The sequence below is a fragment of the Narcine bancroftii genome, chromosome 5 (genome assembly GCF_036971445.1).
Source record: "Narcine bancroftii isolate sNarBan1 chromosome 5, sNarBan1.hap1, whole genome shotgun sequence".
Taxonomy (NCBI): domain Eukaryota; kingdom Metazoa; phylum Chordata; class Chondrichthyes; order Torpediniformes; family Narcinidae; genus Narcine; species Narcine bancroftii.
Window position 1 is genome coordinate 72575604 of NC_091473.1, and position 12836 is coordinate 72588439.

Below are 12836 nucleotides of genomic sequence, written 5' to 3' on the forward strand. Positions count from 1 at the left end.
TTGATGTTCTTTAGGATATTTTATTTTGCCCTTCATGAAACGTCACCTGACAGTTCACCATATTCTAGAGTGTTATTATCACTGCTTTTTAAATCCAGAAGTTCTTAAAAATGGTCATATGGAGGGAGAAAAGTTATTTAGTCAGTGAGTGACTAAATGATAAGCCTTGTACAAAGGGTATAAAAGATGGATGTTATTTGGTTTCTTTTATGATCTATGATAGAACCACTTTAAAAAAAAAACAAATCTTGCCACTTAGTCCATGTGGATGCATTTTAACTTGCTGGTTTATTTCACAAGCAATGGTGAACAAGGATTGATGTTACAAAAGAATACAGACTCCTTCTATAGCAGAATTTGAATTGCACTCATTTACCAAGTCCAACAATTTACCCCTAGAATGGAGTAAAACAGTTTCTGCCCCACCACCAATGCATGTTCCATTTACAAACACTTTTGGAACCTGTAAGAAGAAAGAGTAGGGTGATTTGCATTGCTGATCATAAATTTTAAGTGTTACCTCTTTATTGTGCTCTACTGTAATCTTATTGGCATTATATACTTTAGTCAAGGGATAAATGTTTTGTGTAACTGCTGTTAGTATCAAGCAGAGCACAGGTAAAAAGTACTGGGCAGCCATAATGAGAGTTAATTTTTACAAATCATATATTTGCATACTTTTTCAACCTCTTCACATCTTATTTATTTGACTTTTTTCTCTCTACAACACACATTTTGTTTCTTCCAGTGAAAAATGATGGGATGGAGAGCAGAGTAGGACCATCCTTAAACACTAGAGAGGTCTTGGAAGGCTTTGTCAGTCTGTACTAAAATTACCCTGTAATTCAGCATTGTTCCTCTTTTTCTTTTGTGTTGACATTTCTGGATTGGTATCCAGGATTAATGGTTGTGAGATAATTCTTGCGTATTTGTAATTTTGGAGACATTATCAAAACTTGCATTTAATTTATTTTTACAACCCCTCCCTTAAAAAAAGTAGAGTTCACATTGTTCTGCAAGCCATATGTAGGTTATAGGGTGGGGGAGGGGAGGAGTTTTATGGATTTAGATTTCTGAGTGAGTTTGTGAGTTACAGAACATAGAACACTACAGGCCATTTGGCTCTCAATGTTGTGGCAACCTATATATTCCTTTTTTTTTTAAAGTACTAAACTCTCCCTACCCCATAACCCTCTATTTTAGTTCCATCCATGTACCTGTTTAGGAGTCTCTTAAATGTCCCTAATGTTTCAACCTCCACCACCATCCCAAGCAATGCATTTCGGGCATCGACAACTATTTTTAAAAAAAACTTACCTCCCTTCACTTTGTATTCACGTCTTCTGGTGGTGCTTGCTGATCTTGCCCTGGGAAACAGGTGCTGGCTGTCCATCCTATATATGCCTCTCATAATCTTTAGACCTCTATTAAGTCTCCTGTCAACCTACGGTCCAAAGAAAAAAGTCCCAGCTCTGCTAACCTTGCCTCATAAAACTTATTTTCCAATCCAGGTAACATCCTCGTAAGTCTCTGTACCCTCTCAATAACTTCCACATTCTTCCTATAATGAGGTGACCAAAATTGAACATAATACTCTGTGGTCTCGCCAGAGATTTGTAGAGTTGCAACATGACCTATCTACTGAACTCAATCGCCAATTAATGAAGCCCAGCATCCCATGAAGCCCAGCAACCCATAAAGCCTTCTTAACTATCCTATCAACCTATGTGGTGACCTTGAGGGATGTATAGATTTGGACCCCAATGTTCCTCTGCTCATCCACACTCTTAAGTAATTGAATATTAACTCTGTACTCAGCCTTCTGGTTTATCCTTCCAAAATGCATCACCCCACACTTATCTGGATTGAACTCCATCTATCACTTTTCCTCCCACCTCTGCATCCTGTCTATATCCTTTTGTAACATTTGGAAACCTTCAGCTCCATCCACAACTCCTCCAACTTTGTATCATCTGCAAACTTACTGACCCATCCTTCTGCTTCTTCATCCAGGTCATTTATAAAAATCACAGAGACCAGGGTCCCAGAACAGATCCTTGCAGTACTCCACTAATCACTGACCTTCAGGAAGAATACTTTCCATGATCACTCTATGATTTCTACTGCAAGCCATTTTTTTATTCTCACAGTCAAGGATCCATGAATCCCATGCCTCATGACTCTGAGTGAGTCTCTCATGGAAGACCTTGTCAAATGCCTTATTAAAATCCATATGCACCACATCTACCACCTTAACTTCATTATTTCTTTTGTCACCTCAAAAACTCAATTAGACTTGAGAGGTACGACCTTCCCTTTAGAAAGCTAGGCCGACTATCGTTGAGTAGACTGTACTTCTCCAAACACCAAGAGATCCTATCAAGGATCCTCTCCAATAGTTTGCACACCACTGACGTAAGACTCACCAGTCTATACTTCCCAGGATTCTCCCTATTACCTTTTTTTAAATAAGATGATATTTGCCATTCTTCAATCCTCTGGCACCTCCTGTGGCCAAAGAGGACTCAAAGATCATAGCTCCTGCCTCAGCTATCTCTTCTTTCACTTCTCACAGTAACCAGAGGTATATTGCGAGGACTTGTCAATCTTAATGTTTTTAAGAAGATTCAACATTTTCTCTTAATTTCAACACTGTCCAGCACACAAGCCTGTTCTATTCTGACCTCATGCTGATCAAGATCCTTTTGTGAATACTGAATAAAATATTTATTTAGGACCTCCTCCACCTCCTGGCACATTGCCTCCTTTATCCTTTCGCAGTCCTACATTTACTCTAATCATCTTTCTGTTCTTTACATACACATAGAACAGCTTGGGATTCTCCTTAATTCTACATCCCAAGGCCTTCTCATGCCTCCATAGAGCTCCAAGTCCTTTCTTAAGCTCCTTCCTGGCTACCATCTACTTCTTATGAGAGCCCTTCCTGCTTCCTATATCTAATAATAAGCTTCCTTCTTCCTCTTGAGTAGCTGCCCCACCTGTTTCATCAACCATGGTTCCCTTTTCCTACCATCTTTTCTCTGTTCCAGTGGGACAAACCTATCCTGAACCCAACACGTGTCCTTAAATTTCCTCCACAATAGTTTTGAGCTTTCACCCTTGAATGTCTTTTTACTCTTATTAGTTCCCACCTCATTCCATCTTAATTAGCCCTTCCCCAATTAAGTATTTTTGCATTTGTCTGCTTTTATCATTTTCCATAGCTAGGCTAAAGTTCAGGGAGTTGTGGTCACTCTCACCAAAATGCTCCCCCACTGAGAGGTCTGCCACCTGACCAGGTTCATTACTCAGAATTAGATCCAGTATGGCCTCTCCTCTTGTTGGATGGTCCACATACTCTGTGAGGAACCCTTTTTGGACACATCTGACAAACACGGCACCATCTATCTCTCTTGCAGTAAGAAAGTGCCAGTCAACATAAGGGAAGTTGAAATCACCCATAACTACAACCCTGTATTTCTTGCACTATTCCAAAATCTGCCTGCTTATCTGGTCCTCAGAGGCTATTTGGGGGCCGATAGACACTCCCAACACAGTGATGGCTTCCTTCCTATTTATGACTTCAATCACACTGACTCAGTGGACACTCCCTCTAAACCACCTCCCTTTTTATAGCCGTGATGTATTCCTGACCAGTAATGTTACTCCCCTCCTCTCTTAACTCGCATATTATTCCTTTTCAAACACCTAAACTCCGGAACCTGCATCAACCAATCCTGCCTTCTTCCAGCCAAGTCTATAATGGCCACAACATCATAGTTCCATGTACTGATTCATATTCTAAATTCATCCCCTTTATTGCTGATACTAGTATTGAAGTGGACACATTTCAAACCCTCTTACTGACTACATTTATGTTTTGTCCCCTGCCCGTCCTTCCTCACAAACGCAGAACACATAGCATCATGTTTTTGACCTTCTGCCCTCTTTGCATTCAAATTCTGGTTTCTACTCCCCTACCCAACTAGTTTGAACCCTTCCAAACAGCTCTAGCAAACCTGGCTGCCACGACATTGGTCCCTTCCCAGTTCAGGTGCAGCCTGTCCTTTATGTATAGGTCAAACCTTCCCCAGAGAGATTCAATGATCCAGAAGTCTGAACCCCTGCCCCAACTCTTCAGCCACGCATTCATCTGCCACAACTTCCTATTCCTAACCTCTCTGGCATGTGGCACAGGCAGCAATTCTGAGATTATCACCTTTGAGGTCCTGCTTTTTAATTTCTTTCCCAACTCCCTATATTCCCTCTTCAGGACTTCGTCCCCTCTCTTCTTTATGTCATTGGTCCCCATGTAGACCATGACATCTGGCTGCTCACCCTTCCCCTCCAGAATGCTGTGAACCTGATCTGAGGCATCTCATTCACAGAACCTATCCGTTGACCTAACCAACAAGTCCCCAGTCACCAAAGCTCTCTTCTCCCCCTTCCCTTCTGAGCTGAGGAGCCAGCCTCTAAACCAGAGATGTGACCACCATAACTTGTCCCTGATAGATTGTTCCATCCCAACAGTATCCAAAAAAGTATACTTGTTGTTGAGGGGAATGGCCACAGGGGGCTCTGCAGTGTCTGCTTATTCCCCTTCCCTCTCCTAACAGTCACCTAATTACCTGCGTCCTGACTTTTGGGAGTGACTATCTCCCTGTCACTGCCTCTACCTCCCAAATGATCCAGAGTTCATCCAGTTCCAGTTCCAGCAGGATGCACCTCTTGCAGGTGTAGACATCAGGGACAATTGTGCAATTGCATTCTGTAATCAGAGCATTCCACTGCCCTAGATGTCTCCATTAACTCTTTCTAATTTAAATACAAGAATCTTATCTGACTTTATCTCACCTCACTGGAATCAAGCTCATCCTCAGCTTGCTGAAGCCACGTGAGCCAAAGCCTCCAAGTCACACTCCTACACTGGGCCACTGACACACTTGGCCTCTATCCAGTTGAGCGACCCCTCTTTTTCTTTGTCACTGCCGCTTATCTTTTTTACTCCTCCCACAAATCACCATTCTATTTAACCCTTAACTTGCCCTCTGCTCTCTTTTAAACTGCACTCATCTCCAGCTGGTTCCCGATGCTCACAACTCTCCTAAGGCCCCCGCTCCTCCTCTTTCAGAGATGGTCCCGAAATTAAAAATGTAAATTTTTTTTGAAAACGTCTACTTTAATCAGTCCAATTTCAACTGGTAATGCCATCTTGAGAATCAAGAATTGAAACAAGTGAATCTAATATGGGGTTGATTTTTTTTAAATATATATAGAAGCATAACATACACAAAGCAAATTTTGGATTGATCAGAATAACTAGGAAGTAAACTTACAAGGGGAAATTTTGTGGATATTGGAAATCAGTATATTGCCTTAGCTGAGAAGGAGTTTAAAATTCTCATAATTGTTATACTTAAAGGAACGTTTACATGTTGACAAATGCTTGGAAAATGGGAGCAGAAACAGGGCTGCTCAGTTGAGTCCTACCACCCAGATCAAATGCCAACAGCTCCGAGGAGTCAACTACTTTTTAAAAATCTTTCAACCCTGGAGATCTGTACCCAAGATGGCAGCACCTTTGCTGGGGAGTGTACCACAAGGGGTTGTGGACTCTGAGGGAGCAGCAGACTGACTCAAGGCATCAGAATGGGAAGAACATCCTACATTGAGATGGAGAAGCAGAGGAGATGACCCAACGGACCAATAAGGTGCTCAGTAGTTGAAGGACCCATGCAGGCTGCTGGCACAGCTTTTTATCTGCTGGAGACTGACTTATGAGAACCAAGTACCAAACTGGGACAAGAGGGTAAGAAGGGCTCCCGTAGGGTCTTGTATGCTGAAGGCTTCCTGATAGTATCACAGATTTGGATCTGGAGCTCAGGTTGTCGATGGTTTGAACTGGCGGCATGAGCCCTGAGGTGAATCCACTGATACTCAGTTTCTCTGAAAGGACTCTATTTTTCTTCCCTTTCTCCTATTGTTAGGGATGCCAGAAATGTTCATAGAAACTCTGCATCAGACAAAACTTAAAGTATGTCGTGTATGTTACATTTTTTAACGTGTTATTTTGTGACAATAAAATCAAAACGGTAGGGTATTCTGGTTTTAGTCTTTTGTTTGTGTTACACCTTGTGCTTTTGCAATGGATTCATTAAGAAAACTATTTCCATTTCCAGTCTAAAGTGGACTTTTTAATGGACATAAAATTAAATGGTAATGTTGGCTTCTGTGTTAAATTGTAAAGAAAGGACATTATTTTTAAATATTTTCTATAAAATAAATCCTTGTTAAAGCCACGAGTTGAACACAAGATAAAGTTGGATTTAGATTTATAATAGCCTTTCAAATTATTATCCCAAACTTCTTCCTGGTTTTCAAGGCAGTATAATTTGTAGATTGACTGTCGACCTCCTCCAGACTCACTGAATACTATTAATATTTATCACTGATGAATATGAAAGCGGAGTTTGGGAATGACCAACTGTTCACCCCTGTTTGTGAGAAGCAGATACTTTGCCAATAAGCTTCAGCTTTACATTTCTCTCCTTTTAAATGGCTGTTGATGTGTAATGCATTCTTTCATGAAATGACCCACTTTTAATAGCAGTGCCTTCCAGGAAGGGAATAACTTTGAACGTTACTGGACTTTTGATCTCAGTTTACTTCAAAGGAACCTCTCAAAAAAAAACTCAAATTAAACTGAAGATCTGAATAATAATTTTCAACAACTATAGCAACATTTCGGGGAAAAAAACCCAGGAAGTTAGCCATTACCTCTTCACTAATGTATTGCTGTCAGTTTGAAGATTCCAAAGAATGTTTGAAATTTTAAAGAGAGCATTTTTCATTCATTAATTTTCCTTCCTCCAATATAGTAATAATCAATCAACATTTATGTTGCTCATGTTGAACCATACGTTAGTGTTTACTTGCCCAAGTTTTGTCACTCCACTGGATATTTTTTTAGTTTAGAGACACAGCACGGTAACAGGCTCTTCCGGCCCATGCTACCCCAATACACCAATGTGACCAATTAACCTACTAACCCCTTAAGTCTTCGGAATGTGGGAAAAAACTGGAGCACCTGGAAGAAACTCAGGGAGACACGGGGAGAACATAAAACTCCTTACAAATAGTGGTGAATTTGAACCTAGGTCGCTGGTGTTTTAATATAGTTTTTACACTAACTGTGGATATGTCATCCTATTTAGATTCCACAGACATTGAAATCTCCAATTTGTTTGCATTCTTCATCTAAGCTACCCCTTTTTATTTCCTGCACCAAGTACCTGCAAAACCTTACACTGTGTTCCACCCTACAACAAAAGAAAACATCATCTGGGCCACAGAAGATGCTACTGGGGACATGATTTGTCAGCCCTCTGCCAATTTACATACCCCAATTCCTAAAAATTCATTCTCTAAACCAGTGGTTCTCAACTTTTTTCTTTCCACCCACATACCACCTTAAGGAATCCCTGACCAATCACAGAGCATCTGTGACTTAAAGTGGAATGTGAGTGGAAAAAGGTTGAGAACCACTGCTCCAAACCTTTGAGTTAATATAGCACTTATTGAGCTATTTATGTTATGATCATATAACATGACCCATGAGACAACAAGATGATGTAGAGATTAAGTAGACTTACTGTCTTTATGCCAGTCATTTCAGTAAGAATATACTGAAGATGCACACCATCACTCCGAAGATCTAATTCAATTGCTCTGTAAGGAACGCCGAGTTCTGTAAATATGCACTTTACAATGTCACAGTAAGGGCATGTTGTTTTGGAAAAGATCACAACACGATTTGTTGTAATTGCATCCTGAAAGCAATGAAATCAAAATTTTGATTTATAGTTTCACAACAGGGATATGACTTTTTTTTCCTTCTTCTGCCCAACTCTTGTTTGATTGTTATTCATTGATATACCGTATATTTTGGTGTACAAATTGACCTTCAGATAAGTCGGCTCCCCATTTTCAGCCCTCATTTCATGGTTTTATCATACATCGGGCATATAAGTTGACCTCTCCCCCACCATTTTCTGAAAGGAACGTGGGAGGAGGCCTCCCAGCACAACCCAAACTTGATCACAACACCCCAATCGCCAAGTAACAAATCTGTAAATTAAGCAAGAAAATAATAAACAGTAAAACAAAACATTGCTTTTGGCTGGGAAGATGCCAAATGGAGCTGGCTCCAAGTCTTCAGCATCAGCTGCTGTCAGAGTCGGCGACGGTGACTTCATTCTCAACATGGGGTGCGGTGTTGTGTGCATCGAAGAACTCACCTCACTGCCCAACTGTGCTCGGTGGAGAAACGTGTCAGCTCCAAGGGAGGAACAGCGACCTCAGGCTCCCAGGCAGGAGCAGGGACCTCGGGCTCCCAGGCAGAAGCGGGGACCTCGGGCTCCCGGGCTGGAGCGGGGAGGTGTCAGGGAGCGGTGGCGCCAGCAATGGGGATGTGCTCGGATCGTTTTATATACCAAATCTACATCAAGCATTTTTTTTAGTTGAATTTAAGGCCTCATTTTTGTATCTGGTTTACAAGTCGACCACTTATTTTTGAGGGTTTCAAGACTTGCCTTATATGCCAAAATATATGGTAATTGAATGCCATTGCATCACCCAAGATTGGTCTTTCTGATTAATGTCATAAGGGTTACTGTTTGATTATATGTTAAGCTCTATTCTCATGATGGGTTTTGGCTGGGAGTAAATTTAATTACTTCAATGATACATAAGAACAGGAATACTTAGGCCCATGGCCTAAATTAAACTTTGCCGCTTGCATATATTCCATATCCTCCATCCCTTGCATGTTCACACAACAAATACTCAATGTTTCTGAGAGAGAGGGAAAGGAGAAGGCAGCTGGACTACAGTCTATAATCTCTGCTTTTAGCAAACTCATCTATTCCAAAACTCCAAGGTTTCAAGGTGGAGCCAAAAGCAAATCTGAATTATTTCCTTCATTGTGATATAAATATCTACATTTTCCATGTTAGCTGAGATGAAGAATGACACCTCCCTCAGGTACTGACTTCTGCCATTCCGACCCCACCCCTTCAGTCGAATGTCATTACTTCTCTTTACCTTTGACTGTTGTAAATGCCTACCCCAAAACATTGAAAACCCATTGGTGTTTGCCTTTACTGCACTTCCATGTGTAACTTCTCCAAATCAGATTTTGGACAGCACTGAAAATCTCCCTGCCAGTCACAAATGACTATCCTCACCTGAACCAAACTGTGGATACGGAGAACCTGCTTGATGTTAACATGCAAATTGCTAAACATTTCTGTGTCCTCTACTTATTTTTGAATGAGTATTGGGGAGGGTTCCTCTGTTGCCTTGACTGTGGGCCCACTTCATCTACTTCCCCAGAACAAGAAAAAAGGCCAAGCAGTCTCATCTTACTTTCTCTTGGTGAATTTCAATCCTTGGACATCACACTTGGGAGCAGTTTCTCTCAACACAGAAGCTTCATGGCCTGCTGAGTCTTTCCTGTATTTTATGTTTCTTTAACACTTCTAATTTCCATCATTTGCGATTTCTTTTCTTCCTATGGTGTGTGGGGGTAAGTTAGAACTAATTGTAAGGTCGTGAAGTATGATCCTCAGCTGTGTAAATGTTTCAATGTTAGACTCTTGCAGCTTACCAATCAGTCGTGATAAATAACAGAAGGACAAGATAGCATTATCTGCAGCTCACGTGAATTATCTGGAAAGCAACTGCGTCGGTATAGGGCTCGCATGCCTGTGATCCGGAAAATAGTCCCCCCATCTGTTAATTCTGTCCAGGTGCTGGAATGAGAGCGAGAGAGAAGTCACTTCAGAATGCATTGAAGGGAAATTGCGTTTTGCAACGTGAACGAGCTGTTGTTTCACACCGCCTCCGCTCTGTAGTGGTTTAAAAAGTGGCAGATAACCTGTTGGGTGGACGGGAAGGCGGGGTGAAGTTTCTTGGCACATCACAGCCTCTCGGGAACGATTTCACCGTTGTCTCGATGCCGGTGGAGTACAAAGAGGCGCCGTCACTTACATCACTTTACTCTGCCTGTGGGAGGTGGCTGCAACAGCGCGGCTGAACAGTTATTGAAAATATCATCGTGCTGATGTTACCCCCAACAATAAACCAGCTGATTGTGACGCTCAACCCCTCGTGATAACGCAGCTTTTAACCGTGCATTGCTGGGGGTCCCGTAACTCGCTGCCCGAACAGCGGTGCATGAGACGGAGAAAAGCCGCAGAGCCCAGTCCGCAAAAGCGCTTGGGGCAGGGGGTGGCCAAACCTGCTTCACCTGTCATGAACTTCAGGTGTTTGAGAGCGCAAGACATGAACATTTTTACTTCATGCATGTTTTGTGGCAAATATGTTCTAAAGAGTAAGAAATAAATGCACATAATAATATTTATTTATGAATGTAGCAATAGTTTCAGTAATCAAATGAAAATGTTTGGAGAAATTGATGTAGCGATGGTTTGACTAAAGTAACAAATGTCCGCTAATAGGACGATGAGTTTAATTCTTTGACATCAATTGTATTTAACACCGCAGAAGTTGGAAAAACTTCCAACTTAGTTTTAGATGCGGTCAAGAGATAGGTTTTTTTTTCATTTGACTTGGTCTTGTCCTAGGGTTAAAAGTTTTTGGTTACTAATTAAATCGTTTTTAGAACCGATATTAAAAGTGAATTTACCTTTAGATCCAATGTTGTTTTTGCTAGGAGATATTAAGTCGATAGCTATTACGTGAAAATCTGACTCGCTTTTAGGTATGAAAAGATAGCATAATGAAATGAGAGCTTGTATTCCTTTAGAAAAGATTACATACAATTTAAGAGACCATTTTTTTTCTTTGTTAAACTTTGGAGCCCTTATCTGAAAATTATTGGTGTCAAATTTTGATCTCTCTGTCCGCTTCGATGGATGCCAACGTTCCTGCAGCCAAAAAGTTGGGGAGGGAGGAGGGAAGATATTAGTGGGGTGGTTGGGGAGGTTAGGGGTGTTTTTTATATAAAAATTATTAATCACATTGTCTTTGTATCAGTACATAGTAATTAATATTATGTTATGTGATCTTAAATTTTAAATAAAATATTTTAAAAAATAATCAAATGCACACATATACAAACCAAATATTTTCTGTGGCAATCTCTGGCCAAGAGGCTGCCTCAGTAAATATATTAAAGATTCAGTAAGAGAGCTGCTTGCATTGTAGAGGAATTTGGGGTTATCGGGGGAAAGTGGAGCTGGGTCGACAGCTAGATCAGCAGTGGGAGTAGGCTCGACAGGCTGGGTGGACAACTCTTGCTCCTGTTTCTCGTGTGTTTTTTGGGGGGAATGTTGCTGCCACTGGTCTCTGCAGATACCTGCACCGATGCAGCATCCACAGTCAAGCGCCCGATACAAAACTGCCTCCTGCGGCAGGGCGAGGCCAGGGGCCCCACAGCCCTGCACCTCCCCATCTCCTCTTCCCAGTCGCCAGCGAGATTGGGGGGAGGATGAGTGGAGGCTGGGGTATAACATCTTCACCGTCTGGGGCTGACTCTCCATTCGGTTGCCCGTGGCCACTGACAGGACCTTCACTGCTGCTGCCAGCTCCAGCTCTCTCCTAGCTTGGCGCATGGATGAGATTCTCATTGGGGAATCCCTCCAGCCCCGTCTCCCTCATCTTGCTTCCCCCCTGCCAGAGTGCCTTGGACAGACATCCCGCCTCTGGAGCAGGCTATGCCTAACTTCCTGACCTCTGCGGCTACTCCTTGCAGAGGACCTTGAGCTTAGCCTGACCCTCCTACCACACACCCCACATTGGCGGCTCGGTGTGGCCTGGCCCAAGCCAAGAGACCCTGATTCCGGTGTGCGCTGTTCCCTCCGCTCCTCTGAAGGGGCCGTTCCTTCAATGCCCACTCCCTCTTGTCACGCATTCCAGGCTGTGACCATCCCAGGACCCCTTTATCTGGCTGCATGGATTTGGAGCGTCACGGGATGAATTTGGGAGCGCTGGTATCTCCTCCAGTCAACATATTTCCATGAGCCACACATTGAATGTTAAAGAGCCACATGTAGCTCATGAGCTGCGGGTTGGGAACCCCTGGCCCTGGTTTATGGCCACAGTTCAAGTTGTTAATAGACTACAGTGATCCATGCAATCATTAATCTTCAATATTCAGTGAATTTAATATTCAATACATTATTATTTTTGGGATGTGCTTGTCACTGGCAAGATCCTCATTTATAACCCATTCTAAATTTATGAGTAAGTGGGTAGGTGAGCTGGTTATTGAGCTACTGGAATCCAATTTGTTCGTCATTCTCTTATGCTATTGAGTGGGGTGTTCGTTATTATCTGTTTAATAGCAAGTCAAGTTGGCAGGTGAGGTAAACCAAATAAAGGACTTTATTGAACACAACCAAACACGATAAAAGGGTAGAGAGAGAGAGAGCCCACAGTGTGGCATCTGCTCCCTGCTATTTCTCAATTCAGCGGCATGCGCGGTGCGTTGTTGCGGTACGGTCACTGCAATGCAATTGCTTCGGTTGCAGAGAAGCCGATGGCAGCGGCTATCTACAACCCCTTTCGTGAGCTACCCCTGCTTGAACATATATAACTTTCACTAGAACAACAGTATAGACATTCAACTTTGTCCAGTCCTGGTATTTTGGGTTCGCCTTCCAGACACACCCAGCAGGTGTTTTGTAATAGCTCTCTGCTGATGTGGAGGCTGGGGACATAATGTCCTGATTGTCTCCACAGTCCATCGTCTCGAGGGCATCGCCCATCGCTTCTCCTGTGGTTACCAGGGGGCTCACGTAGATCCTGGGCTC

At 42.3% G+C, this 12836-nt stretch overlaps 1 protein-coding gene across 2 annotated transcripts; it reads right to left on the reverse strand.

Moving 5' to 3' along the window:
• Positions 1-356: 356 nt before the first annotated feature.
• LOC138763529 (uncharacterized) lies at positions 357-10140 on the reverse strand. 2 transcript variants are annotated; one of them, XM_069937836.1, is made up of 5 exons: positions 10051-10140; positions 9721-9812; positions 7653-7829; positions 1318-1444; positions 357-463 (listed from the first exon to the last, which is right to left on the reverse strand). In XM_069937836.1, exons 2-5 carry the CDS (start codon positions 9790-9792, stop codon positions 396-398), a joined length of 444 nt encoding a protein of 147 aa, XP_069793937.1. In that variant the 5' UTR covers positions 9793-9812; positions 10051-10140; the 3' UTR covers positions 357-395. The 2 variants fall into 2 exon arrangements, with proteins under 2 accessions (XP_069793937.1, XP_069793936.1); XM_069937835.1 differs by having other exon boundaries at positions 9938-10121.
• Positions 10141-12836: the final 2696 nt, after the last annotated feature.